This window comes from Camponotus vicinus, unplaced genomic scaffold (assembly GCF_025532165.1).
Source record: "Camponotus vicinus isolate PSW18456_S1 unplaced genomic scaffold, iyCamVici1.0 SCAF_3, whole genome shotgun sequence".
Lineage (NCBI taxonomy): Eukaryota > Metazoa > Arthropoda > Insecta > Hymenoptera > Formicidae > Camponotus > Camponotus vicinus.
This window is the reverse complement of record NW_028141967.1, coordinates 20876755-20902368: the sequence shown is the minus strand read 5'-3', so window position 1 is coordinate 20902368 and position 25614 is coordinate 20876755. Positions and strand designations below refer to the sequence as shown.

The following is a 25614-nucleotide window of genomic DNA, read 5'->3' as shown; positions in this document are numbered from 1 at the left end:
TTCAGCCTTCCGTTTTCTCCTATTTCTCTCCTTCTCTTTTCCGCTTTTCTCCTCGTTCTCTGTGGCATTTCTCTCTTCTTTCTTTTTTTTTTTTTTTTACGTTTGACCCTACGACGATGAAATCACAGGGTCGTAACACTTCAACTGGAAACGAATCCGACGACTGTCGCCGTGGCGGGGTCAAAGTAAAAAAAAAAAGAAAAAGATGAGAGGAGGAGAGTCCGATAATCGGTTTCAATCAGCACCATTGTCGGTCAGCGTAATCCGCTAGAGGTATAAAAAAAAAGGATAGTAGCGCGAACGACCGAAGGCGAGTTTTGCTGGCTCAGCAAGGAAAGCTCGTTCCCGATAAATACACGTGTATAGCCTTGCTAGGCTATGTGTATAGTATTGTCTTTAGCCAATATTTAATGTTCTATATTTAAAGAATCGTCTACATTCGATACGGCGAGATCGATAAATAACGCGATACCAATGCTCGTTGCCAATGCATTTGCTTAACCGGGAAGTTAGAAGAATTCTAGATATGTATATATAGGTTGTGCATTGAGAAAAAAATCTGGTCGTATCAATTAGAATTCTGGTAGATTCAACCAGTATATCTGTTGGAAAATGGACGAACCAGAATTCTTGTAGGAATTACCAGATGAATCTGATAAATTTCTTCCTGTTAAATTTACCAAATTTTCTGGTTAATAATACTAAACTCACCAGCACCAAGTCTAAAATTTTTTCCATCTAATCTCAAAAGTCTGTTTAATATTCTGAATTCCAACAAGATTATTAGATAAATTCAATCCAGATTATTGAATAAATTACTTTAAATTTAGTTTGCTGGAAATTAAACTGATAAACAGTGATGCAAGAAGAGGATGCAGCTCAAACACACACAATCAGAGAGCTAGCGTCCTTTTTCTGGCACTACTGTTCGTAAGAGAAAAAAAATATACTTTGGATTTAATGTTAATACTAGTTCTTTATATACATTTCATGGCAAATATTGAATACGAGTTAAGTTAAGAGTGGCTCGCCGCCTAGCGGCAAGCAAAGAAATTAATGTAACAAGAAATTTTATAGATCCAACCAGAAAATACTAACCAAATCCTTATAGTAAAATCTATTAAACGTTCTAGTTATAAAAAATCGAGTCTTATCATGATAACTAGAAATTCTTGTTTGATTTAACCGAAATGCCTTCAATCATATACGTCTTGTTGGTACAATCAAACGATTTTTCTCAGTGTGGTATTCTTGCTCTTTTCTTTTATTACTAATATATCGGATATATGTACTATTCTTTTACTGGAATTGATCATTTTTCAGTGAAAAGGCAAGAATAATGAGATTATTCATTCTCCCTAAACAATAATAATAATAAAAATCTATAATAATAAAAATGCGATTTAAAAATGACACGAATGAGTGAATGAGATAAAAGAGGAAAAAATTAATCTCGAACTGAATTTGCTATTGCGTCATGAAAAGCGAGGCGACAAAGGACACAGCAATCCGTGGAATTCATCTTGTTTATCGCGTATAAGAGAGACGAGCTTCCGCATCGCTGTCGGATCCGCGGAGCGTTTCGAATCACCCGTGTATCCTGTGTTTCGAGGGCTTCAAAGGGCTGCGGCGGCCGCCCGTAAAGCTCCCACGAGCACCGTGCAATTAGCGCGATATGCAAACAGCCGCAAAAGGACAGCGACGACGGCGGCGACACATCGGAGAAAACGTCGCCCGAAACTCTCGAATATTCAAGAACCATTTTTCCCGCTTTTCGCGCTGAAAAAAAAAAAAGAAAAATCGAAGCTTTCGCTCTTGTGTATTTCACGGCGTATCGAGCATCGCCGGCAATTTCACACTTGCGAACCGAGCGAATACCCCTTGCGGCGTCGCGATTTCCCATCTCTTCCGAAGCCGCGTATTTCAGCGCGAGAGATACCGCGCGCTCTCGTCGTCTCTCAAAGAGCTTTTTTTCCCTTCATCATCCTTCGGGCGGGAGCGAGAGAAAAAGAAAAAAAAAGAAAGAGAGGGAGTGACGCCTTCTTTATACACGCGGCTGTCTGTAAGCAGCCTGATTTCCGTTTAACGTTTCCCTCCGTTGCTTTTTTTCCGTATCAACCGCCGCGGAAATCAAGGGAAAGGACGATTCTCGCGTGTACCCTCCTCTAAGCCTTGACAATTCTCGCTTAAATAATCTCTCGTGTACGCTCTTATGTAAACGTAGAGCCACGTCAAACGTATTTATCTTGAATACTTCCACGAATTGTAGTATAAATTCGAAGGGGCATTTTGCTGGAGATTTGTTGGATGACAATTGTGTAAAAAGATTTTATCTTTACATGCATTAAGTAATTTATAAAGCTTGGAAATGATACTCTTTGAGCGTTAATTGTATGTAAATTTTTTCTCTGAGTTTTTTTTATGAGAAAGTATAATAAGAAAGGTTTCAAGCTTGGAATAGTAATTTAATTTCTGTTTCCGTTTCTCAATGAGAGATTGCCAGACTTGGATCGCGCGGAGCTTATCAGAAATTATGATGACGGCGCGATAGTATTGGTCGGCGACAGTACCTATTTGCTTTCATTCGGTGATCAAAGAACGGCGTTAAGTCGATAATCTTTATCTCTTTGCGTGCACAGTGGATCCATTGAGCGGTTCCGTTCGATCGATGAAACTGTGCGTAATTTGACTCGAGGACACCGGAATTGAAATTAGCATCAATGCGACGGCTCGCTCGACATTAATCGTGCTTTTCAATATTCGCGACAAATTTGCTTATCTTTTTGCTACTATTTTAATATAATTATAAATGCAACAAATTAGAAATAAATTAAAAATTCGATTTTTATATTTAGAAATAATTAAACACGAAGATATATTTAGATACCAAAAAAAGTTTCATGTTCTGTCAATCTGCCTGTCTGTAAAAGATTCTATTCTGAAAATTGTCTGAATAAGTTATCGATAAAGAAATATTTCCCGTCATCCTCCTGAGCGGCTTAAACTAGGTGAATGCGACATATTGTGATACCTGTCATATTTCACCGAGCAGCAGCGTTTACAAAGTAGCCTCGAAAATCGGCACGAATTCGCGTGGAAGGGAAGAAGGAACGCGATCTAAAGGAGTTCCTCGTGTTTGCTCGGCTATCCAGCCGGCCTGTTATTGGCTTGTCGGCTTACGTGCAAGTCGGCCATAATGCCCGAACCGGATGATGGAAAAGCCACCCTCGATTCGGGCCAATTAGCTTCCGGGCGAGTAAGTGGCAGAGAAACCCCCCAAGGATCCATTTCTCTCCCATATCCCTCCCCCTCCTTCCCCATTCCTTCCTCCTCCTTCTCATCGTCTTCGCCGTTGAGCCGCCACGAATTGACCTAACTTGGCTGACCTCGCTTTGCCAACGAGCAAGACTGTCGCGTCGCGTCGCCGAGCCGTCTGTAAGCCCAAAGTTCATCGCCTAATTCGTTCTTAGAACTGGAAGACACTCTGTCACGCTCCCACGCGTCGCTTCCCCGAATTCAGATTGATTCGAACTAATTGACTTGGTCGAAATTACGCGCTTAATCGCGAGCTTGGAGGTAACATCTGCGGAGATTGACGCGAACTGAAAACGCGATTAAGTTTCAGCCGCTCCAAGAAGTGTTTTGATTCCAAGGGTCTTTTTCACGTAACATGACTGCCCGAAAAATTAATCAAACAAGTTCCGGTTGTATTGATTTTACACCTACTTTGCACACTTTATATACTTTGTACACTTGTCTCATTTTTATAATTTACGTAAACTTTGATATATTTTTTTACCAGAAAAACTCGTACGTATTTGCAAAACTTCTCTATGATTGTCTTTGATTTTAATTGATGATAACCGTTTTTTAATTCAATTTTCATGATTTTTTTCATGAATTTATGGAATTATTAAAATTCATAAAATAATTGTTTCTTAACAAAATTTCATTTTTCTATCCGAAAGTTAAATTATATTAAAAGATTCAATCTCTCTCTCTCTCTCCCTCTCTGTCTTTCTCTTTTTCTCTTTGTGATTAATGACGCGAAGTAAAGAAATTTATTTTTGTGCCGCATTACTAAATGCAACGAAATATTGCCGAGACAGTCCACTTTTATTTTTATTCCGCGTGACGAAGGTCCCGAGATGGGCCAGTCGCGTTCGCGTCCGGAACACGTCCTCCTACACGACGGGTCCTCCGCCCAGGGATAGAAAAATCCACCCCTTTTTCAGGCGGTCGATACCAGGACGACCAACCTTACCACCACCTTCCCTTTCCGCTCCGGTGCGTTCCACCCCCGCCGCCTCCTCGTCTTTTCTTCGTCACACCCTTACATGGCAAGCCAGTTGTCTCGCTCGCACCCTCGCCTTCGGCGAAAAGTTTCACTCCTCTGCCGCTTTCTGCCGAGGTAGCGCCACATTCGTCGTCAAGAACCACCCTCTTTCGCTCCTTCTCGCTCACTCCTCCACGTATCGTATCATATACGCGAACTACCCCTTTCTCCTTTTTCCGTCCGATGACTTTATACCAGTATATCTTTTTTCTCGTTATTCTCGCGTTATTCGTTCAGATATCCTGCTCGATCTCGAATATATATATATATGTGTGCGTGTGTGTGTGTGTATCGAAGATCGTATGTACACACAGGTGTGTACGTAAGCGGATGAGAGTGCGCACATACGGGAGATACGTGCATTCGCAATGACTGCAAACTAAACCGCACATGCACTGTTACCTGATGTACCGACGGCTAAGTAATCCTTGAACCATCGGCCAACTCCTTGACCCTCAAAGTGAAAAGCGCCGCCTTTTTCCTCTTCTTTCTCTCTCGCTCTCTCTTTTTCTCTCTCTTTCTAGCTCGTCCTATCTTTCAGTTCACAGTTCTCATCTTCGCAATACGTCGAAGCGCGTTCTGCACTTCGCTTTTTGCTCCTCGCTACGGTGAAAGAATTTCGCGATACCACCGCCGGTGCTGCTAAAGTCCTTATTTTCAGTGTCTCACCGAGGCAGGCCCTTTCAGCCCAAGAGATTTGTTTGCTCTTCTGTACGATCAGTTGACCAAACACTAAAGACAGTAATGGCGAGGCTTTGTTGCGCGCCTTCGCGTTCTCGGCTGACCGACGACGAATTATTTCATCCCTGTCTTTTCCACGCGTCGATCTCTTTAATCTCTTACGTTTTCAATTTATTTTACTCTCGTTTTTTTTGCACGGTTCTTAAGTATTATTTGTGTAAAAGAGAAAGTAATTTAAAATCAGAATAATAGATTTTTTTCAAAGTTGTTAAGCGGATAAATTTTTTTATCGGACCATGTACTAAAGATATGTATATCACATCGCCTCAAAAGCGGCGCATCTAAAGAGATCCTTGGATTCCGTGATTCTGATGGCGCAGGGATGAGCAGACAAGAAAGGAGGGGGGGAAGGAGAGAAAGAGGAGCATAAAGAAGACGCGCGAGGAAGAGAGACGCAACAGCAGCAGCGTGTGCAGGTTCGTGATTCGAAGTAGGTGGGCCCCCAGGTAGCCAGGACAGATAACACCCGGAGATTACCGCGGACAGAGTCATTAGCAATGTCGGCTTCTGTGTCGGTCGAGATATTCTCTCACTTTCCTCTCCCGCCGTCCCTCTCTTCCTCTACCCGCTCCCTCCCCGTCCTCTCCTCCATCGTGCGGTTTTATCTGGCCAGTCAATTCACGCGGCGCGATATACACACCGGACCGCTTCAGATCCTACCACTTACTTTCTATCCTACAACCATCTCTTTCCATTCCCCTCTTTTCTCTCTTACTCTGTTTTTTTATTCTCTCTTTCTCTCTTAAGCTAGGCGCATCTCGCGATACTAGCCCCCTCTCTCCCTTTTCTTCTCTCGCAAACCATACCCTTCTCTTCCTCCGTCTATCCTCTCTTTTTTATCCCCCATTCGCCGATATGTTGCACAGGTAACATGCACCGCGAAAGACGCGCATTCGCCGCGCTCGAGCGAGTCCAGATTAGAGTCCGGAGAAATACTAATTGCTCCGATCGGCGTTCGCACATATTTTCCACGGCGCCAGAGGCGTGTCGAGGCCGAAGGTCCACGAGAAACGAGATAGGGACGAGGGGACCGCCGGGGTGACCGCGCAAGGGATCGGAAGAGGGAGACGGGGGACACCAGTGGCGGTCGGTGACGGTGGCGAAGGGAAAGAGAGAGAGAGAAAAAAAAGAAAAGAAGCATTCGGCTTTGATAGGCTAATGACAAACGCCTAGATTGCCGGCTTATCACCCGGCCAGCGCTAATTATTTCCCCTTTGTGCCGTGCCGCGCATAATGGCGTCCGCGCGGGAACGAGCGAGAGCGGGTTCTCTCTTTCCGTCTTACGTGTCCTGTGCGATTTACACGCACGAGCGTGACGGTGAATTTTTTTTGTTACCGCGCGCGCGACGTGAATTTCTCGTGGATCTTCGTGGATTGGATGATGTGCGCGTCTTGGGTCGGTTCTTTCATTTATGATTACATGATTACTCCAAAGTGGCAGATCTTTAATTACCCCCCCGATGATTTTTAGTTTTCTGATTTTTATTTTTTTTCGTATGGACCGAGATCACTCACTTGGACGCGAATTTTTATTTATGAGAATGACAATAAATTAATGCGTCAGATATATACTCGTTTTTTTTCGATTCTTTAATCTCCCCTTTTGCATTATGATTCGTATACAAGCACTAATTTTGTCATGGAGCTTGTCTTCTAGTTCTAGGAGAAACTAGAAATTGTTACATGATGTCATCGGCATATTTTCTAATGCGATAGTTGTACATTTCTCATTATATAATAATCCGTCCTTCGCAGTTAATTACAGAATACTGTAAAAATTTTAAGTCTTCCGCGAACAATTCTTGGCATGTCTAACTCGGTGTTTCTAGTTCATAGACTAACCCGGTATTATGTACTTTAACGACATTGTTCTCGATGTATGGCGAAACTTGGATTGTAGTACAACGTTCATCTTTTAGAAAGATCTAGTAATCTAGAATAATTTCTTATGAAGTTTAGCTTTATAATCATCTTCATGAAATTCATTGATTCTTCGAAGCTCTTAGGATTCGGTTTAAGACAAACCGCGAATCTTTGATAATAAGTGTTTCCTTTGACAAAGATGAAAATTTTTTTTGGTTTAAAAGAAACACTGCGAGCTCTCGCGCGGTGGCGAATGAACCGGTTTCTCGATGCCTCTCATTGAAATTAATCTCGCCTCCCCTTCGCTTATGCGATTCAGTCACGATATACGGGTGATAAGCGCGGTATCGATATGTTTTATTTGGCGAAATGGCAGCGAGAGACTGCGGGTTCCATTGAATTAATAAGGGAATTCGATTGAAAAAGCCCCCCAGAGGGCGACCGATATCCAGAACTACGTCGGCCATGTTTTGGAGCGTGCCTATCGATCACTATGTATGCGCGTCGATAACCACGCTATATATAAATTATGCCGACGACGATCGAGACGACTCCGCGAAAGCGACCGATCGGTCGGAAGTGACGGCCCATCGCGGATCCGGGAATCCATTTCCGTGGATTCGATTCGAGCGATGAAGACACGATTTCCGGTAGTATCGATCGTCCGCATTTTTACAGACGCTCCCGATAATTTGCTCGTTACCGTTCACGTATTAATCTTTTTCTCTCTCTTTACGCATGCGACGAACGTGCGCGGGCTACGTTCGCCCTTGTCGTTTCGCGTGCTGGAATATTCTGAACAGTCCTTTCGTAATAAAAGCAACACGCGTGCACCGGCAAATTTGCTCGGACACGACGTGAGCCTCGTGAGCGAGTAGTAACTCGCGTCCGTTTAACAAGATCGATGGGCTACCGCTCTGGATAACGCGAGCTTTAATCGCGAGGCCGAGGTCGATAAATTATCGTAATCAGGGAGTTCGTTTATTTCGATAATTCGACAAATTTGTATTATGCCGCTTAACAATGATAATTTGGCGTCAAGTGCGGTGCTAAATCGAAACGTGTACGCATTATTGTAGGTAGGGTAAATACGCGGCCATTTTATCATAGTCATTTCTGTCCATTAGCATATCATTCGAGTGCTAATAAAGGGGATGTCTTCGACAAATAATTACGTTTTCAATGCAAATATGTGGCCGCAAATCGTCATCGTCGGCAGCGATAAAATCGCGCAAAGCTTGCTCGTAAAACTCGATTGCGTTTACAGACTTTGTATCGATCAGCCCGGCATGATGTATCATTGTAATAGCTTTGCCAAGCTGGCTCTTTCTTGGCCCGCACGGAACTTTATGAAATACTTGCACGAAGATTAATTAACGGGGGAGAAAGAGTAACATGCCGGCGCACGCTCTCTGATTGTATGATTAACGGCGACACCTTCTTGACACTTTTTTAATCTGACATATCTCTCTATATTTTTCTTCGTGCAAAATCGTTCTCGTATCTCGTGCCGCTTTTGTTTCTTAATTTTGCATCGTGCTGTAGATCACTCTCAGACCACGCTCTCGCAATGGCTAATCACGAAAATTCTAAGCTCCGTGACTTGCGTTAATTGGAACGCTTCGAATATATAATGATAAATAAAATGAAATACTAAAATGAAATACATTTTCTATAGATGTTCGAAAATATTTATATGGTCTTTAAAAAACTTGTTTTACAACATTGTACGCCTTCTTAACTTGAGGCTTTATAAAGAGAAATTTTTGTGATATAGAATTGCATCGTCAAACAATTTGTCTGAAAGTACGAACGGAGCGAATTAATTGCAAACGTTCTTTGTCAAAGTTAATATAAAACAATCTGTCCCAATGTATGCCCCCTTTTTTATTACAGACGATACTGAACTCGATGCACAAGTATCAGCCGAGGTTTCACCTCGTGCGAGCCAACGATATCTTGAAACTTCCGTATTCGACGTTCAGGAGTTACGTTTTCAAGGAGACGGAATTCATCGCTGTAACGGCCTATCAAAATGAAAAGGTAAGTGATCATCGAAATTTCTCCTACGTGAAAAAAATCTTTGTTAGATTAATTTCAAAATATCAAAGCTATCTTTTGGAAAACATCGACTTTGTATTTTATGTTATTTGTTGTACGGAGATTTTGAAAAAAGTAGAAAAATTTTTACTTTTTTTTTCTTTACTTTATAAACTTCATCGATGTAAAAATATAATCTTTCTGAAACCCCTTTGATTCATTAAGACTTCATCACCTTATTGTAGAAGTAGTAAAACTTACACGCATAGCGAGAATTCGTTAGGGAAAAGCAATCTCGCGTTACGATCTGAGAGAGCAGGCCGTTTTGGCTTCGGGCCTTCTTTCGTTAATTAATAATTTCTCTACATTCTCGCCTCGATAAAGCTGTGAACACGAAGACCGTTTCGTGGAATAACGAATCTTCTCCGTATACATTATTTTCGGTAGTGAATGAGTTGCTCATATATACGCATGTGGTCGTATAAGAAGAGACCGGGCCTTGTACAGAGATTTTAGGTCGTTTATATATGCGGCTATATACTACTATCTTAATTATCGCGCCTTCTCGGTATGTCGGCTGAATACAAAACAAAGTGAAAAAAAAAATATTAACTCCAGAGTCTCGTTTAGGCCTCGTTTTGCCTACTGCGCGAATATAAATTAATAAGAAGTCTTTTAATTTACAAATGTTTTTTCTAAAAGAATTTATATATATTAATTTTTTGTTTAGATCACTCAGCTGAAGATCGATAATAACCCTTTTGCAAAAGGATTTCGGGATACTGGCGCGGGGAAGCGCGAGAAAAAGTGAGTATCGCTTTTAAAACTGCATTTTAAGTGCGGCATATTTTTTTACCGCTTTCCCGAAATTAAAAATTGACAGCGAAATAGATATACGTACTTACAGTATATCTCTATAAAGGAATTATTTATTTTACTGTACACACATATAATATTCTCTTTCATATTTTCAATTTCTTCACGAAAAAGTATATAATATTAATAATTAGGAAAAAGAGTTAAAGAGAATCAAAGTAGACTAAGCGTCTTTCATCGAATATCCTGTAGAAAAAATCGTACGCAGAGCGGATTAAAAAACTACCCTAAATGCAAAGCGAGGGATGTGCCCTCTCTTCGAATCGCGCTTCGTAAAGAGCGCAAAGAGCGCGAATCTGTCTTCGGGGTCGACCTAATTGATCGTAGACCTTTCGAGCTTCCCCTCGATCGGGACTATTATGCCGACCTTAGGGTCACCCCCGGAGCTAAGGGTTGGTTTCACAGGGCTCATTTGCACTTCGCATCGCCGGCAGTGCCGTCCATTTGTATTCAATATTGCGGGTTTATGAGCTTATGTCAGCGAGCGCGTTCCCCTCGGGATGCTGCGGCCCGTTACCGTGGACCACTAGGCCGCTATGGAAACTCATTTCGATCTCATTGATCGCGGGGTGAAAAGCGGATTTTGATGAAGTTAAGTTTCGCTATGCATAACAATTTAAGCTGTCCCTAATCCTTGTTACATCATTAGCGAGAATGTATTTTCAGAAAAATTTCACGAATGTGTGTACATGCATGCTCGAAAGAAATTATTATGTATCTATGACGAATCTCGTATCATCGCAGGAAGTACATTACATTATGCAGGAAGGAAGAAAAACTGTGCAAATCGCGGAACAGAAAATTTTCGGAAAATTGTGGTCGGCGACGTCGAGCGGATAAAGAAAGGGCGAGGTTAATCGAGAAAATATGCAAAGCAGGGGGGACGCGTCGTCGCCGTACCGCCTAATTAGAATAAGGGTTAGTTTTGGCTTATGGTTTCGGTTAAGGGTAGTTGGATGCCATCAGGAAGCCACAGGGAAACTAGAAAGAGAGAAGGAGACGACACGGTACGGGGAAACACCGGCAGAAAGAGACAAAGAGACGTATCGCGAGAGAAAGAGAGTGGTACAGTGAGAAGAGGGATCGGGGGTTGGAACATAGCCAATCATCGGATTAGCATACTGATGCTCAGGGGCGGCGCTGTCGTTAACGTTGGAGGGTGCCACTCTTGGCGGCTTTGAATTTTATATTGGCTCTATAGAGATCGTTTTGTGGCTGCACAAAGACTGCGCTTCGAGAGCGTGGGCGATCCTCGTACGAGGCTTTCGTCGATCGCGCATGTCCCAATGCATTTTTTACGCACTATACCTTCGATCGTATCCTAGACTTCTATACTAAACCGCTAATAGCGATATCGGAAAAAGTAAGAAGGATTGTGGAATAAAGGAAGAGACGATAAAAGTGACCGCAAATGTGTAACGAAACCAATCTTGTCGGAAATCAGCTTCGCGCAATATAATTTGGACGATCACTTATATAATTCAAGATACGTAACCGCGCACGATTGTACTCTGTGGAAATCGCTTCCACTCGACGCGATAGCGTCAGTTAAACGGTACTGACAGCTGGTGCATTGTTTCGTTAATTTTTTAACAACGCGCGACGCGGCGTTTCGTCACGAGATGTAACGCCACTCGAGCGTGACGAGTTGATTCGCTGCAGTGCTTAAAAAAAAAAGAACGGGGCAAAAAAAATGAAAGAAAGTACGCCGGTGCGGCGAGTTGTCACGTCATTTATCATCATATACACCGTGGAAAGATCGCATTGCGATACGCGGCGAATTACTCCGTTCGCTTGTGAAACTCCCACTATCGCCTTTAATACATATAACGTGAACGATACATAATTCCTACGATACGTAATCCCTGTATTTAGCGCGAAAATTAAATTAATAATCGTGACACTAACAATTGTCTCCGGAATTAATTTACACATTCGATATTTACACATTCGACTACTCCATTTCTGATTAATGAACGGATCGAGATGCGTCGAGAAATCTACGGAGAAGCCAGTAGTGAGTTTTACTCTTAACTTTTGCAGTTAATTATATTATCCGCAGAACGAAAATCGTTGGGATTCCTGCGAGTTCTCCGCATGCAACAAAGCATTCCTTCAAGGTATAATTACTAGCCGGATTAGCCTCCGGTTTTACCTTCGATTTTCGTCGAAAAATATCAGTCTAGCCTCGTTGAGCAATTTCCCGTTAGGTAATGTCGAAAAATTAGTGTTCAGAATAACATATAACGACATTTTAAATATCTCGTTGTTCGCAGGAGTCAACATTGGTATTTCTTGCCACATAATCTCTAGCAGTTTTTCGTCAATGCAAAAATATTCATCGCTTGTCGGCTCACTTAAAACATTATGTACTTGCACAAATATTTTGACGGAGTGGAAGAGCAGTCTCTATATTTTCCACAAAAATAGTTTTTTGCGAAAAGCACCGCAAATACGTCTCTCATAATCGCGCCAAATCGAAATATTCGATTCCGCAACCTGATCCAGAATTAATCGGCGCACACGGATCCTTTCGGGCGAGCTCGAGCAAAATTTCCTGGAATGTTTCTAATCACGCGAAGGAAACTCGATGGTACGTTACCGTCGACAATCGAGTCGAATGACGGGCCGGGGTTACGAGGGCGCGACGCGAAAGGGAGGGGGGAGGAAAGGGAAAGGGAGAATAGGGCAAATCTAATGCATCGTCTCGTGCAGACCGAACAAACCTAAGCCTCGTGTAAGTCCCAGCTATAGTTCGCACAATGAAAGGTATATCGGTATGGCTTACCTTAATGCCATGTAATGCGATCATTTCACTAACACACAACGCTTTCGCTCGCTCGAGGTACATCCGCTTGACGCCTTGCACGCTCCTCATGGATGCATCTGTGACATGCACTCGTTGCAACGAAAGGGGTGTGCAGGTTCTCTGGTTTCTGTACGTTAAGTGCGAGAGCGCGCTAAATCAATAATTCGCCACCGTATATAGGATTCTCGAATAAGTACGCGTCCTTCTCTTCCATCTGCGATTTCGATGACAAACGTCCACTTTTATTTGTACTCGCCGGGAAACGATCGTCGTTTAGCCCTAATCACGGCTAGTTATTTTTATTCTTACCTGCGTGTCAATCGATTGTAAAATCAAACTGTAGAAATGTATAAGGATCCATATATGCTAATGTAGATTAATTAAGAATGATTAAAGCCGCTAGGTTTCTCTTGTGTAGAGGCTGCCCATAGAACGCAGTTCGATAAATCACGTTGCGATATACGCGACTCTTTGCGTAGATCGGGTGATAGAAACACGTTGCCCCGAGGAAATCGCGAATAGATCAGCGCATCGCGAATCGATACGGTCTCTCGCGTTCGGCATCGCCGCGACACCATGAAAAATGATCATGACTGTCGGGGATACAGGCGGCTAGAGATGTCAGCGCGATAAATCAGCGCTCGATTCCCTTTACATAGCTCCTCGCGATTCGCGGAAAAAACTTCTTTGCGTTGTACCGCGACGCGGAGAGCGATATAAAATAGTGTGCCTCGCGTATATCTCGAGTGTTCCATCGTTTATGCGAGCTTACACGCACGTCATACACACAGGCGCGAATTGCGCCACACTCTCGTCTAGTTATAAGTGCAAATAGCCGCGAGTGGCATAAAGTTAAGCGCGCGCACGTGAAGGCAACGCACGCGCGAGCGAACGACGAGAGCTAGACGCTTGGCGCGCGCATAGGAAAGGCGTTGAAGGTGCAATTAAGATAATTAATCTAATACCACGGCCGCGCCTCGGGGCGATGCAGCTACCGGCGCTCGCATAAATCCCGGGGCCTCGTTTATTGCATCGCTCGTCGACCAGCCTCGCGTGAATTATCGTCTCGGAGACGAGCGCCGCATAAGCCGAGAGCGAGCGCTGCCGCTGTCTCGTGTGCGTTGGGGGCCTTTTGAGATTCTCTACGACACAATACCTCTCTGTGTCTCCTTGCGATCGCATGATCGCATGCGTCTGTTTCTCCTGAACGCGGTATTTTAGTTCCAGCAGCAAAAATATACCGCTGTACAATTTCTTTTTTTTTTAAGACACGCGTAATCGCAAGACTATATTTATAAAAATTTCACGGAACTTTAGATAGTTTATTTTTAGCAAAATTTGCCAAATTTTTAAAGAGTCGCTCTATCACTTTGCTTCATGTTGCAAATTGGAAGCTATAATTTTCACATGTGGTGTACTCTAAGTAGTTAGCAATCAGTGTGTGTATAAAGTAAAAATATCGTCGAATTATTACGCTTCGTTTAGATTGAAATCATTGATCGGGTTTTGCAATGTTTCATGTATCTTTCTATCGCATATTGTTTATTATACATATATTTTCGATTGAGACATATGCATACGGCTTGTTAACAAAACCGCAACGAGATGTTGCAAACAATTTAGCGTTGAAATTGCCGCTGCCAAGGAAAGAGGTAACTTTATCATCCGCCCTCTCGTTATATTCTCGGAACCAATTATAGTATGCCGTAATCATTGAGCATTAGCGCGTCTCAAAGGAGATTGTCAGCTTAGAAACATCGATAAATCATATCGAAGGCGGAACCCATTTTACCCGGCAGCTACACTACACATTTTTTTTTAACGATTGATAACTCTTACTAACCACGCCTTTCCATAAATCAATAATCGATCTATATAAAAATATGAAACTGTTATTGTTTTTTTTATATTCGCACATCACGGCGACGCATCTGTTTTAGCTCGCAATTTACTTTTCGTTTTCGAGATAAAATCAGCGCGATATAATCTCATTAATTTTTATAGTAATATATATGGATTTTCAATTTAATTTTATGCGATAGAAAATTAATCTAAAGGGTAAATTAAGCGCGATACGCTTGAACCTTGCAAGATTGCTAACTCTGCGTCGTTGTTGCAGAAGGCAGGCGCTACTGACAGTATCGGGCGGCGGTTCCCGTTTGACAGCTGGCGGACCAGCGTCGCCGGACAAGAGACGTTCGTCCAATTCCGCCACCGATCTCATGGATGACGAGGACAAGCTGCTGGATGTGGTCGGCCCCGATACGCCACATCCGGCGCATCATCATCGGGAACGGGAGCACTCCCGCGAAAGGGACGATCGGACGAGCGAGCGGGGCGAAGGCAGCGAGTCATCCGGGTCCGAGAGCGGCGGCGGGCCAGGCCCGACCGGGTCCGAGGGCCCACGGCCGGATGTTTCCGTTGGTCCTCCGCTTCATCCACCGCTGCTGCCGTATCTGTATCCGCCGGTTCCGGGACTCTATCCTGGTCCCGGTCCTCTGATACCACCTACACCTTTGGGTCTGCACGGCGGTGTCACACCCGGCATGCTGTTTAATGCCCAACTGGCCCTGGCAGCCTCTCAACATCCAGCGCTCTTCGCGCACTATCCGCATCCCCTGGCGAGTCCCTTGCACCAACTGAAAGGTCACAGATTCGCGCCCTACACTCTGCCAGCTCCTTCGCACGGCTCCGCTTTTGAGACCGTGACACCCGGCAGCAGGACCTTGAGCCCGAGATCGCCGCCGCCTAGGCCACCGACCGACTCACCGACGCCTACCGGTGGTGCTGCTCTGACTTCGACAACGCCCAGTTCCGCCGGCGAGCTCAAGTCCATCGAGAACATGGTGAACGGGCTGCAGGAAAAGAGACGGAGAAGTCCCAGTTTGACGCCCGGACATCGAGGCGACGACGCCGGTGGAGGGAGTCCGTGACAGGAGAACGAACCTGTGAGCAGTACGAAGGACGACGATCCCGACGAGGATTGCGCCGATGAGTCCGGCGGCGACCCGGAAGACCTCTCCGCCGACGAGAGGGAACCGGACTCCACGTCGGAGCCGTCGTAGCGGAACGTCGGCTGGTCGGCACTCGGTTCTCACTGCCTCTTCCTTCTTGTTCTATTCGGGAATCTTTGTCGCGCTCGATCGTCTGCCAGGATTCTCGCTGGACGCGCCGGAGGAGAGCGAGGATGGCCGGACTCTCATACTATAAAGTGCAATTTTATTTCCGGAGTAACGCCGCGCTCGAGAAGTCGTGCTCGCGAGCGAAAATGGCGTTCTTCGTGCTTTCGGGACAGGACAAGGAGTCCTTCGCGTGTTTCCTGCATCTGTAAATAGACCTGTGTGCGCGATGCGCGCGCATTAGGATTATATCTCTGTTGAAAGACCGCGTGGCGGGATACGGTAGACTCTCGACCGACGTTGCGCCTATCACGCGTTAATGTAAATTTAAACGAGACGCAAGGGTGAATGAGATGGAAGGAAAATGAATGCGAGAGAGGAAGAGAGAGTCTACGAGCGCGTACCTGTATCTCGTGTAAGTCTACGTTCTACCTGTGTACGTTAGGTCTTAAGGGAAAAGAACAGAGAACGATATTGCAATATAAGAGCACCTCCTACTATTTGCAGTCCTTGTACATATGTACCCTAGTGATATTATATATTATATATTATATTATACATATAAATATTATATATAAATATAAATAACACATCTACACTCTCTCTGTACTAATTATTATATAAATATATTATATTATAACGATATTAGGAGACGCGTAAATGCATAAACGCATGCTGCCCGATTTACGCCTCGAAAATACAAAAAAAAAAGAAACGCAAAGAATCCCAAATTCGAAGAATCTCGGGGCCAAGTCTGCGAAAAGAGAAGCGCGACGCGGCGTAAAAACTGCGAATTGGTTCAGCGCGACTTCCGAATCCTCTCGAGTTTTCGAAATTTCACGTCATCATCGCGCGAAGATTCGCGTCCGTTAAAAGTACGTAAGAGATCGATCGAAACGACACGATGGCGAACAGCTTTTTCGTTGGTTTACTCGAATGATAATTATTTGTGATTAATCGTGCTTTTTTGACAACTTACAAGGAGAAAGCTTCTCGTCATCTTGCGCGCTTTCGATGATCTTCCTTGGGATTTTACGGATAACCTCGATCTTTCGATCTTTTGCCGGTAGATTGGAGTAGGTCGGGCTTGTGATCGTCGCCTATAAAAAATGTCTTTCTCTCTATTCCAATTATAAAAATTATTTGTCAAAAATGATATTTCTTTCATATTGCCGTCAAAAATATGACGACTCTGTGGGGCTATTTTTTTTATTTTAAAGTTTTCTTCATAAGGAAAAATGAGGTTTTACAATAACTGCTCATTACTCGGTCGTGGATTTAACAAAGGGCCGGAATTAATCCGCGCCGACCAAAAGTCCGATCCGGTCTGCGATTTGTATAAATAGTAGCGATCGGTGTAGATACATATTAAATATTTAATAGAACGTCGAGTAACTTTCAATCAATTCGCGCAGTTTTAGCAGAGAGAACGTTATTCGCGAATGCTATACGTAACACTATAGAAATGGTCTAACGAGAAAAAACGTGACATCCGGGATGGGAGATAACGGTGATTTGAAGCGAAATCGCGCGATGTCTGCGGGAGCGCGGCGATTTTTTTTTTTTTTTTTTTGAAGAAAACGTTCGCGAGTCTGGGATTCCCGATGTGATCCAAGAATGAGGAGACCGTTATCGTTTGCCGCAACGTGAATTCAGCGCACGTCCAAAACGGCTGCAACGACAATTGAAAGATTGACTCGATGCTACTCGTTATGCATCCTCGCGTTAACGTCGATCATCCCGTTGTGCAATCGATGATTGGCTTCCTCATTCGTATTCTAAAATCACTCTGTTGTAATTCAACTAATCGCTATCACGTCGTGTTTCCAATCCTGCAATAGTGTCGAGTATCGTAAAATGGGAAAGACGAGTGGATCTTCTAAGTCGAGTTCTCGTTTCAGCATAATTTATTGCCATTATGCAGTAACAGCGAAAGGTAAGTCAACAACGATTGGATCAAGTAAATCGCTCGATATTTTCAATATAACGCTTAAATTGTATGAGAGAAATATATTGATATATAAAGAAATATAAAAATAATTACAATTTTTTAACGATCGATATTTATCGAACTGTAATTTTCAAATTCTTATATCTAGAGTATATATTAACTTTAAATGACAATTAATATGCTTGCACAAATACAATAATGTATTGATTAGACACTTTTGATATCTGAGTACGTTAATTAAAACGAGAAATGTACTTCATAACTATCATATATCGACTTTTGGAAGTTCTGATCAGCTTTGTTTCATTTTACGATACCCGTTAAGCAAGCATCAACGCTATAACACATGCCTGTAAATCCAAATCTATTACGGGGAAGCGAAATGTTCTGAAAGCAATAATCGAACAGAGCCGTGAATGCAACTATCATAGATGAAATTAATACTCGGTTCGGTTGTTTTAATGGAATACCGCGATCGTTAAAACTTTCATGAGCAAAAATCGGTAAGCACTTTGACCCAGAGGAAATCCGAAGGAAGATTTTTGAATGATTTGAAATGAACGGTTTGGAAATTGGAATTCGAAGGATCGAATCGATAGGACCTGCGATTGATTCGGATGATAAAAAATGACGAAGCAAATATTTTTCATAAATCTTTATAACTTTCGCCATCATTTATTACTAGTTTACGCACAAAATCTTCTCTCTTGATTTGTTCTTTTAGTTTGCGTATACTGATTTTTAATGAACTTTGTTCAGGTATGTCTGGCGACGTTGTACATACTTATACTATTTCAACTTGCTTATATTCAGCGCTAAATATGATTTCTTCGGATTTTTAAATACAAAAATTTTACTTGTAGAAAGTGAAGAACACAGTTAATGAAATATAAATTGAGCGAGATGAGAATTGCCACATTTAGCGCTAAATATACAGCGCGATAGCGAGTTCCGATGTTCCGGTGCAGAAACAAAAAAGTGATCGATATGTACAGATACGCAATTGAACAGGCGAGTGGATGAAGAAGGCTTGTCACATTCTTACGCATGCTAAGTTATTTGTATGGATGAATGTTACTCCCTATTGTATCATACGTAATCAATACGTAAAGTGTATTATCAATTTAGTGCTGTGATGGTTCTTAGTGAAGATAGCCTGTGGATGAAGAATCCATTGTACAATATTAAGTCACACATTAACGCGATCATATTGATTTAACGCTAAAGCCTATAATCTCGAAGCATTATTATTATATCGAAACATTTTCTTCGTCCATCTGCTCCTTCAATTAACAATTCGATTATGTATTCGACAAAAAGTTTGTTGTCCATTGGAATTTTAAATTGTCTGCTACGATCAAAGACTCTCGCCCGAATAAAAATCACGTCTCAGTTCTCTCGAAACTTCGGGAATTTGCTCAACCCTCGCATATATTTTTCGTGGCTTTCTTCGGTCGTGCGATGCGAGCCTCATTGTCGACAAAAAAAAAACAGGAAAAGCAATAAAAAAATGGAAAAAAGAAATAAGAAGAAGCGACTTAAACGTGGTCGCGCACGTTAAAAATGGATCCAACTTCCTAACATGAGAATCGTGATATTCCATAGCTTGCTTGTACTTCTTAGACCTTCTATTCTCCTTCCTGACTCCAGTCTCGATCTTACTCAATTGAAAAAAAATTCACATGATTAAGAAATATATATATATTATATATATATTTAAAAATACAACGATATTATGTCATACTCTCATTTTTTACAGTTCATCAATACGACGTGCAAAATTGCAGAATGTAAAACTCGCGTTCACGAAGCGTGCGATCGAAATATATGATCTTCCTGGCATAAAAAATCCGATGGGCAATATCGGCGCCTGTGATTACCGATGAATAAATAAACTTAACGCACGATGAATTTACCGTTGCACAGTTGTATCGCACGCATGAATATCTATGCGAAATATAGTCGAAATATCATTTCTTAATACAAATGGTCGAACGCCGATGGAATGGATACGTCAAAAACGTATATTGTCGGAGATTAGGAATGTGTTTATTAATTTCCATACGGTTTTCTCTCTCGTATTTCATATTAAACGTCAGCTGCAGTTTTATCGTAATATTAATTTTTAATATTTTTTGTACATTCGTTAATAATCTTATATAACACTAATAATGGTAGGCAAGCTTTAATCGAGAAAAATAACTCCCCTCTATTGCTGCACGAAATCAATCATTATGCTCACTAGAGCGAATGTTAATGATTAACATTGAACAGATATTAAACGCGGATCGTTTACGAATGCAACCAATCGACGCGATTTTATAACGAAGAAACTTTTGATTCAGCCGCCTCTTTAATGAAAGAAACCGTTTCGTTTTTGCCAGAAGATAAGCGCACAAGAACGCGCAACGGTGGCGCAGGAATTTTAATCTTTCGACCGATCGGCCGAGCGATTGTAATAATTACGGTTTGCCAGTGTGAAGATGCAACGATGCGCTTTTTCTTGATCGCAAAATAAAGCAATGCAAGTGTGAGAAGCAGCGGACGTATTGGAATTCATTAAGGAAGCACGTATAAAACTTTTTTTTAACGAAATTTGATATTTGTATATACATAAAATAGTTATATGTATATATAAAATTTTATGTGTAAAATTTACATATATATATACATATATATATTTAAATATATATACACATGTTTTAAATTAATATGTATATACATGAATGCACACGTGTATGCTTATAAGAATTTGCAAAATATTTTGCATAATATTTTAATTTAGACATTCCTGTGATATTTCAGAAGAATTATATCACACTCGCGACAACGTGTTGCACGAAAATATCGTATTCCAAGAACGATGCAAATTGACGAGATAACGAAGTAATTAACGACATGCGTGCGTTTTTCTTTTTTTAAATGAAAGGTACCTTCGATGAATTCGCATTTCCGTCATGCCGTAGTGCTGAGGTGAATTCCCCGATGATTACGTAGATAAAAAGCTAATGAATACGGCCTCGTTTGAAGCAAGCAGACTAACGATTTCTTGCACAGTGCAACAATTAGGGATATTACACAGCTAATTAGACGGTCGTGCATAAGTTTCGCCACGTCGTAACTCAAACTGTTGTCGTTTTCATGTCATCATACGTCATTTAACGTAATTTTCCGCAACTTATATACGAACATCTGTAATATATTTTACAACAGCGTTGATGCCGTGACAAATGGAAATAAAATGACACAGAGTGCCAGTAGCAAAATAAAATATGGGAAAAATGTTTCATTGTTCCTAATTTGATTATTTTTATAGAATACACAGAATACTTGAAACTTTAAGTTTGAAGTCTGTTACGGCTTTCGAATGCGGTTACCTCTTCTTCAAATAGTTTTACATAATATATAAATTCGACGAGAGAAAAAGTTCCTGTCAAGTGTTTGCGCTCGTTTTCGTCAAAAACTGAGATCGTGGCATCACGATTATCCCGGTAATTTGGAATGTTTGCGTTTTGCGGTGACTCGTGTCACGTAAGCGCTTTCGTGGATGAGTAAATTAATATAAAAAGAGCAAGATTAGAATGGAGAGAAAAAGGACAATCGCAACAAATGGCGCGGCGGTGACTTTATTTCACGACGAGGATCGAACAGGCTTTCGTGTCACAGTATGCTAAACTATACGTAGCGAGGAGAGTCGCTCGGCAGCGAATCGACCGCGAATGCGAATGACTGTATTATAATAATAAGTTGATTCACGATGCTGAATATTGCGTTTTATAGAGTCATAACGCATGTCGCGATAGTAAAAGTCACGCACGATAGAATGGATGGATTTATGGAAGAATTAGAGTCAGACAATTAATTTTCGCAGACAATTAAGGATCTTTTAATGTCCTTGCTATAATTCTACAATATTTTGTTATATCGCGGAATAATTTTTATTAAACTTTTACTCATTAATTCATTAAAACCGTAAATATATTTCATAAAATTATATTCATAAAAATATTCATAAAATTATATCCATAAAAGTATTATTTATGATTAATGTACAGTGTATATCATATTATACATATGTGGCAGATATATAAAAAAAAGGGGAAAAGTTTAATGAACAAAGAAAAAAGATGGAAGGTGTATTATCGAGCATCCTGATTTTTATAAGATTCTGCTTTCATCAAAATACTGTTGATGAGCTTTTAAGTAATCGACGCGATCATGAGAGCGATGCATCTTATGCCGCATCAGGACGATCAGATCTATACGTAACATAATAAGGCGGTTATTAACGTTTATCGCGATATTACCGAGCGCGCGCACTAAATAATTTATATCTTCATAGCATGTATCTCCTAAAGATAGGATTCGATCAAACTCAATCGTTTTGCTTGTATCGCAAAATTGATTGCTCATTGCTTTCCAATAGAGATGCATTTGAATTTGCATAGCACCAATTTTCATAGCCGTGCTATGATCGTAGCGATGACAGAAAGCATTACCAGAGTATAAATTTCAATTTTTACCGTGTGTCTACCTGGATTGGTTGGTACCAAGCGTGTGGCGTGTTTCGTTAAAAAGAGAACACGGTTTAATATCGTTTATAAATTATTCTCCACGGAGATAGTCATCAGCATACAAATTGTTTCGCCCAGATTCTCGGGGCTTCGTATCAAGAGATTGCGGTATATTGTCTAACTTTTGGCCCAACTCTTCTTTTATGAAAACTATGCGGGAAATATTTTGAAAATTTTTACAAACGCGTCTCTAGTGTCACAGGTAAGCGTCAAAAAATTTCTCAGTCACACAATTGAAATAAATTTTGCATTTCGTCATATATTCATTTACATAAAATTGCTTAAGAAATGTAACAATCTTTTTCGCAGCTCGATCGAATATCATTTTTGACGAGGAAAATTAAAATTGGTGAACACCAATTTAATTTCCAGATTATTTCTATTAATCACTGTATTATAGTAATAAAAAATAGTAATTATTATCTACGTGTCTTCATTCTTTATATAACGCGGACTTTTCTCTCTAAAAAGCATCAATAGAGATCAGACATGACGTATCGTTCCACGATACAGATGAAGATGGAGGTACAGAAAAAGACCACATGGACTCAACTTCCTCGGGACGAGGGAGATTAGGAAGCAATCGGAATGCACGGTGGCAGCCTTTGATCGGCGAATGTACACGATCCGGCGTTGCCGATCCAATCGCGAGCTCCTCCTGTTCTCGAGGGAATTAGAATCTTCGAAGTTTTCAAGAGAGCCGCATCGCGCGGCCCACTTGGCGTGTCTGACGGCGACGAGAATTTAATTGACACCGGGAGGTGTCACCGCACTAAACTATGCAGAGTGGTTGGCTTTCATTCTCTGAAGTTTTCGACAGACTATTCTCAGTCCCATCGAAATAGCCGAATTATTAAATGATTATCGATCGCGAATATCGATAATACGTAGTAACATTTGTCAAATAACACGCATAAAAAATTTTATTAAGTTTCCAATGATGTATCTTTTTCTACTTGACACATTATTAGTATTAATATTTAATAATCCAGAGAAACGAGAATTATTAACTATTGTATTAGTTATTTATTAAAAACAAAACCATAACGTTATTACGGAATGATATTTTGCAATTCTCTCGCATGAGTTTTACGTAATTTTTTAACGGTGTGTGCGTGTTATGCTAAATGAAATACTTAATTAAAATTTCAGATTCATTAAAATGTAACATAATTTTAAAATATAAAAAACATGAGAAATGATCGTAAAGTAAATTAAAATATATTAATGAAAACATATTTTAAATATTACTTGGATAAAATTTCAGATGTTTTATGTAACAATAAAAGACATCAAATTTTTTTTTGACGCGTCCATGAAAAAATGCAAATTTAATTCTTTTAAAGGTTAAATGAAATTAAAATTAATTAAAAAATTTATGCGTCTTGATTTATCATTATTAATATTTATTATTAAGATTTATTATTATTAATATTTAATTAAATCGAATTATAGAATTTTTCATGTATGTTAGTAGAAAACGATAATTAGTAAATACGATTTTATTTAGTTTTGATCATGCCTCTCAATCAGCGATATTGCGTTATATGATTTAAAAAATATGAAATTTAAATTCAGAAAAACAATCATTGTATATAAATGTTAACAATACTTAAGTACAAACATATCGATAAATGTATATCGACTTGTTTGTACTTGAATATTATATATATACGTATATTGTAAAATTTATATTAAAACTTATAATAATTATAAAAGACTTAATATAAAATAACGAAACAGATATTAGCAAGTATTTCGATAATCGGATAATCACATCTATATACTTGGAAAATTGCATTAATACTGTTAATCTTACGATAGTCGATACTTAGGTTGAAACCAGCGTTTCTAAGATACTTAAAGATTTTCACCGTCTTATCCCTGAAGGGCATTGTCTGCGCGGCTTTGAATGGCCGCGCTTAATTGACACTGGTAGGTGTCACGACTCTAAGCTATGCAAAGTGACCGAGGCTCGTCGTCGGCTTCGGTCTCTGATGTCGGCCACGTGTGCACGGCTCTCGAGTCGAGTCGCCTTCGCTAGATACACGTCGGCACGCCTTGACGTCCGCGAAGGCGATCGAAGATGATCATCGATCCGAGAAATTGAGGCTTCGCCATTCGACCGGACCGAATGAACGATCCGTTCGGCGGAAACTCATATATTGGAACGTATTAATTATTGACGTTGTCGGTATCACGTTTCTTCTACATCGGTCACCGCTCTATACGTCGTCTCCGCGCTAGCGGGAGGCCTCGAATTCCTCTCTCATTTAATGCGAACCAGTTTGTAAGTTCTCCGAAGTTTCTTTATAGCGTATATTAGCTGTCGCGAAAAATTCAAACCGCTTTTGATTCTTTTCGCGAACGTTAGATTGCGATTTTATCTATGGCGCATTCTTCATGAAAAATTAAAAAAAGAATTATGTACATCCCCCCCATTTCTGCAGCATTGATACAAAGATCTCTGCAATTCTTTGAATATTTTTTTATTGAGAAAGAGATTTCTGATCTCAAGAGAGAGAGAGAGAGAAAGTTTTAGATTGATTTTAATTAGAGATCATAGAAACTGTTTCAAAGATTCGGCTTGCGTTTTTAAGATAGATAATCACCATCTGTTTCGCGATTCTCTTCGCACGAGTAGCATTCGCGCGCAACTTTTACTCGGCCAGGCGCAAAATACTCGGAGAGTCCAGTCTCGTACTCCCTTTCCCGCTATTTCTTCCTTCTCCTCTACCTCCTCCGCCGTCTTTCCTGTGCCGCGACGTGCCGCAGAGGGCGGATATGTATAGCCACGGCGAAGAGGTACACGACTAGAGGACGGCTCCCGGTCTCGGTGGATGGACACGGACAGGTCCGCATTGTATTCTGCGGCCAGTAAATCCTGCCGCTCGTAGTGTAAATGAGAGAGCCAAGAGGAAGAGAACGGTGTCCCCCCAAGCCAGAAGGGGAGTTCGACTCGATCGCCATGCAGCAACACCCAAAGGAGATCCGAGAGAACGATGAGCGAGCGAGCGAGCAAGTAAGAGGAAGAGGAAAATCAAGGGATGGAGGGATACACACAGAGAAACAAAGACGGAAAGATTTATCTTCCGCGGCAAATGTGCAGCAGCTCTTTGTCGTTGGCCGCGGTGAGAAGTTCGCATTTTTCGTAACTTTTTTTCTCCTACCAGCACACTCTTCCTCGCCCATCTCCGCCGTCATTCCACAGATTTTTTCGCGTTCTTTCTGCATCTCGACACAGCGCGATCCCGCCGCGAATGATGCCACTAGGCTATTGGAATCGAGAACTCCGCGCACATTGT

At 41.2% G+C, this 25614-nt stretch overlaps 1 protein-coding gene and 1 long non-coding RNA gene across 13 annotated transcripts in view; one reads left to right on the top strand and one right to left on the bottom strand.

The window, feature by feature from the left end:
* Window positions 1–16380, top strand: part of Bi (T-box transcription factor bifid) — an 80039-nt gene extending 63659 nt beyond the window's left edge. For 6 of the 8 annotated variants that reach the window (XM_083095407.1, XM_083095403.1, XM_083095406.1 and 3 more), the window contains 3 exons: window positions 8837–8983; window positions 9711–9787; window positions 14785–16380. In XM_083095407.1, coding sequence (XP_082951533.1) covers window positions 8837–8983; window positions 9711–9787; window positions 14785–15598 — 1038 coding nt within the window. In that variant the 3' untranslated portion in view covers window positions 15599–16380. The remainder of the gene's footprint in view (window positions 1–8836; window positions 8984–9710; window positions 9788–14784) is intronic. The other 2 variants (XM_083095404.1, XM_083095400.1) reach the window with 1 other exon arrangement.
* Window positions 1–25614, bottom strand: part of LOC145969354 (uncharacterized) — a 211018-nt gene that overhangs the window by 147209 nt on the left and 38195 nt on the right. The gene's annotated exons all lie outside the window — the stretch shown is intronic.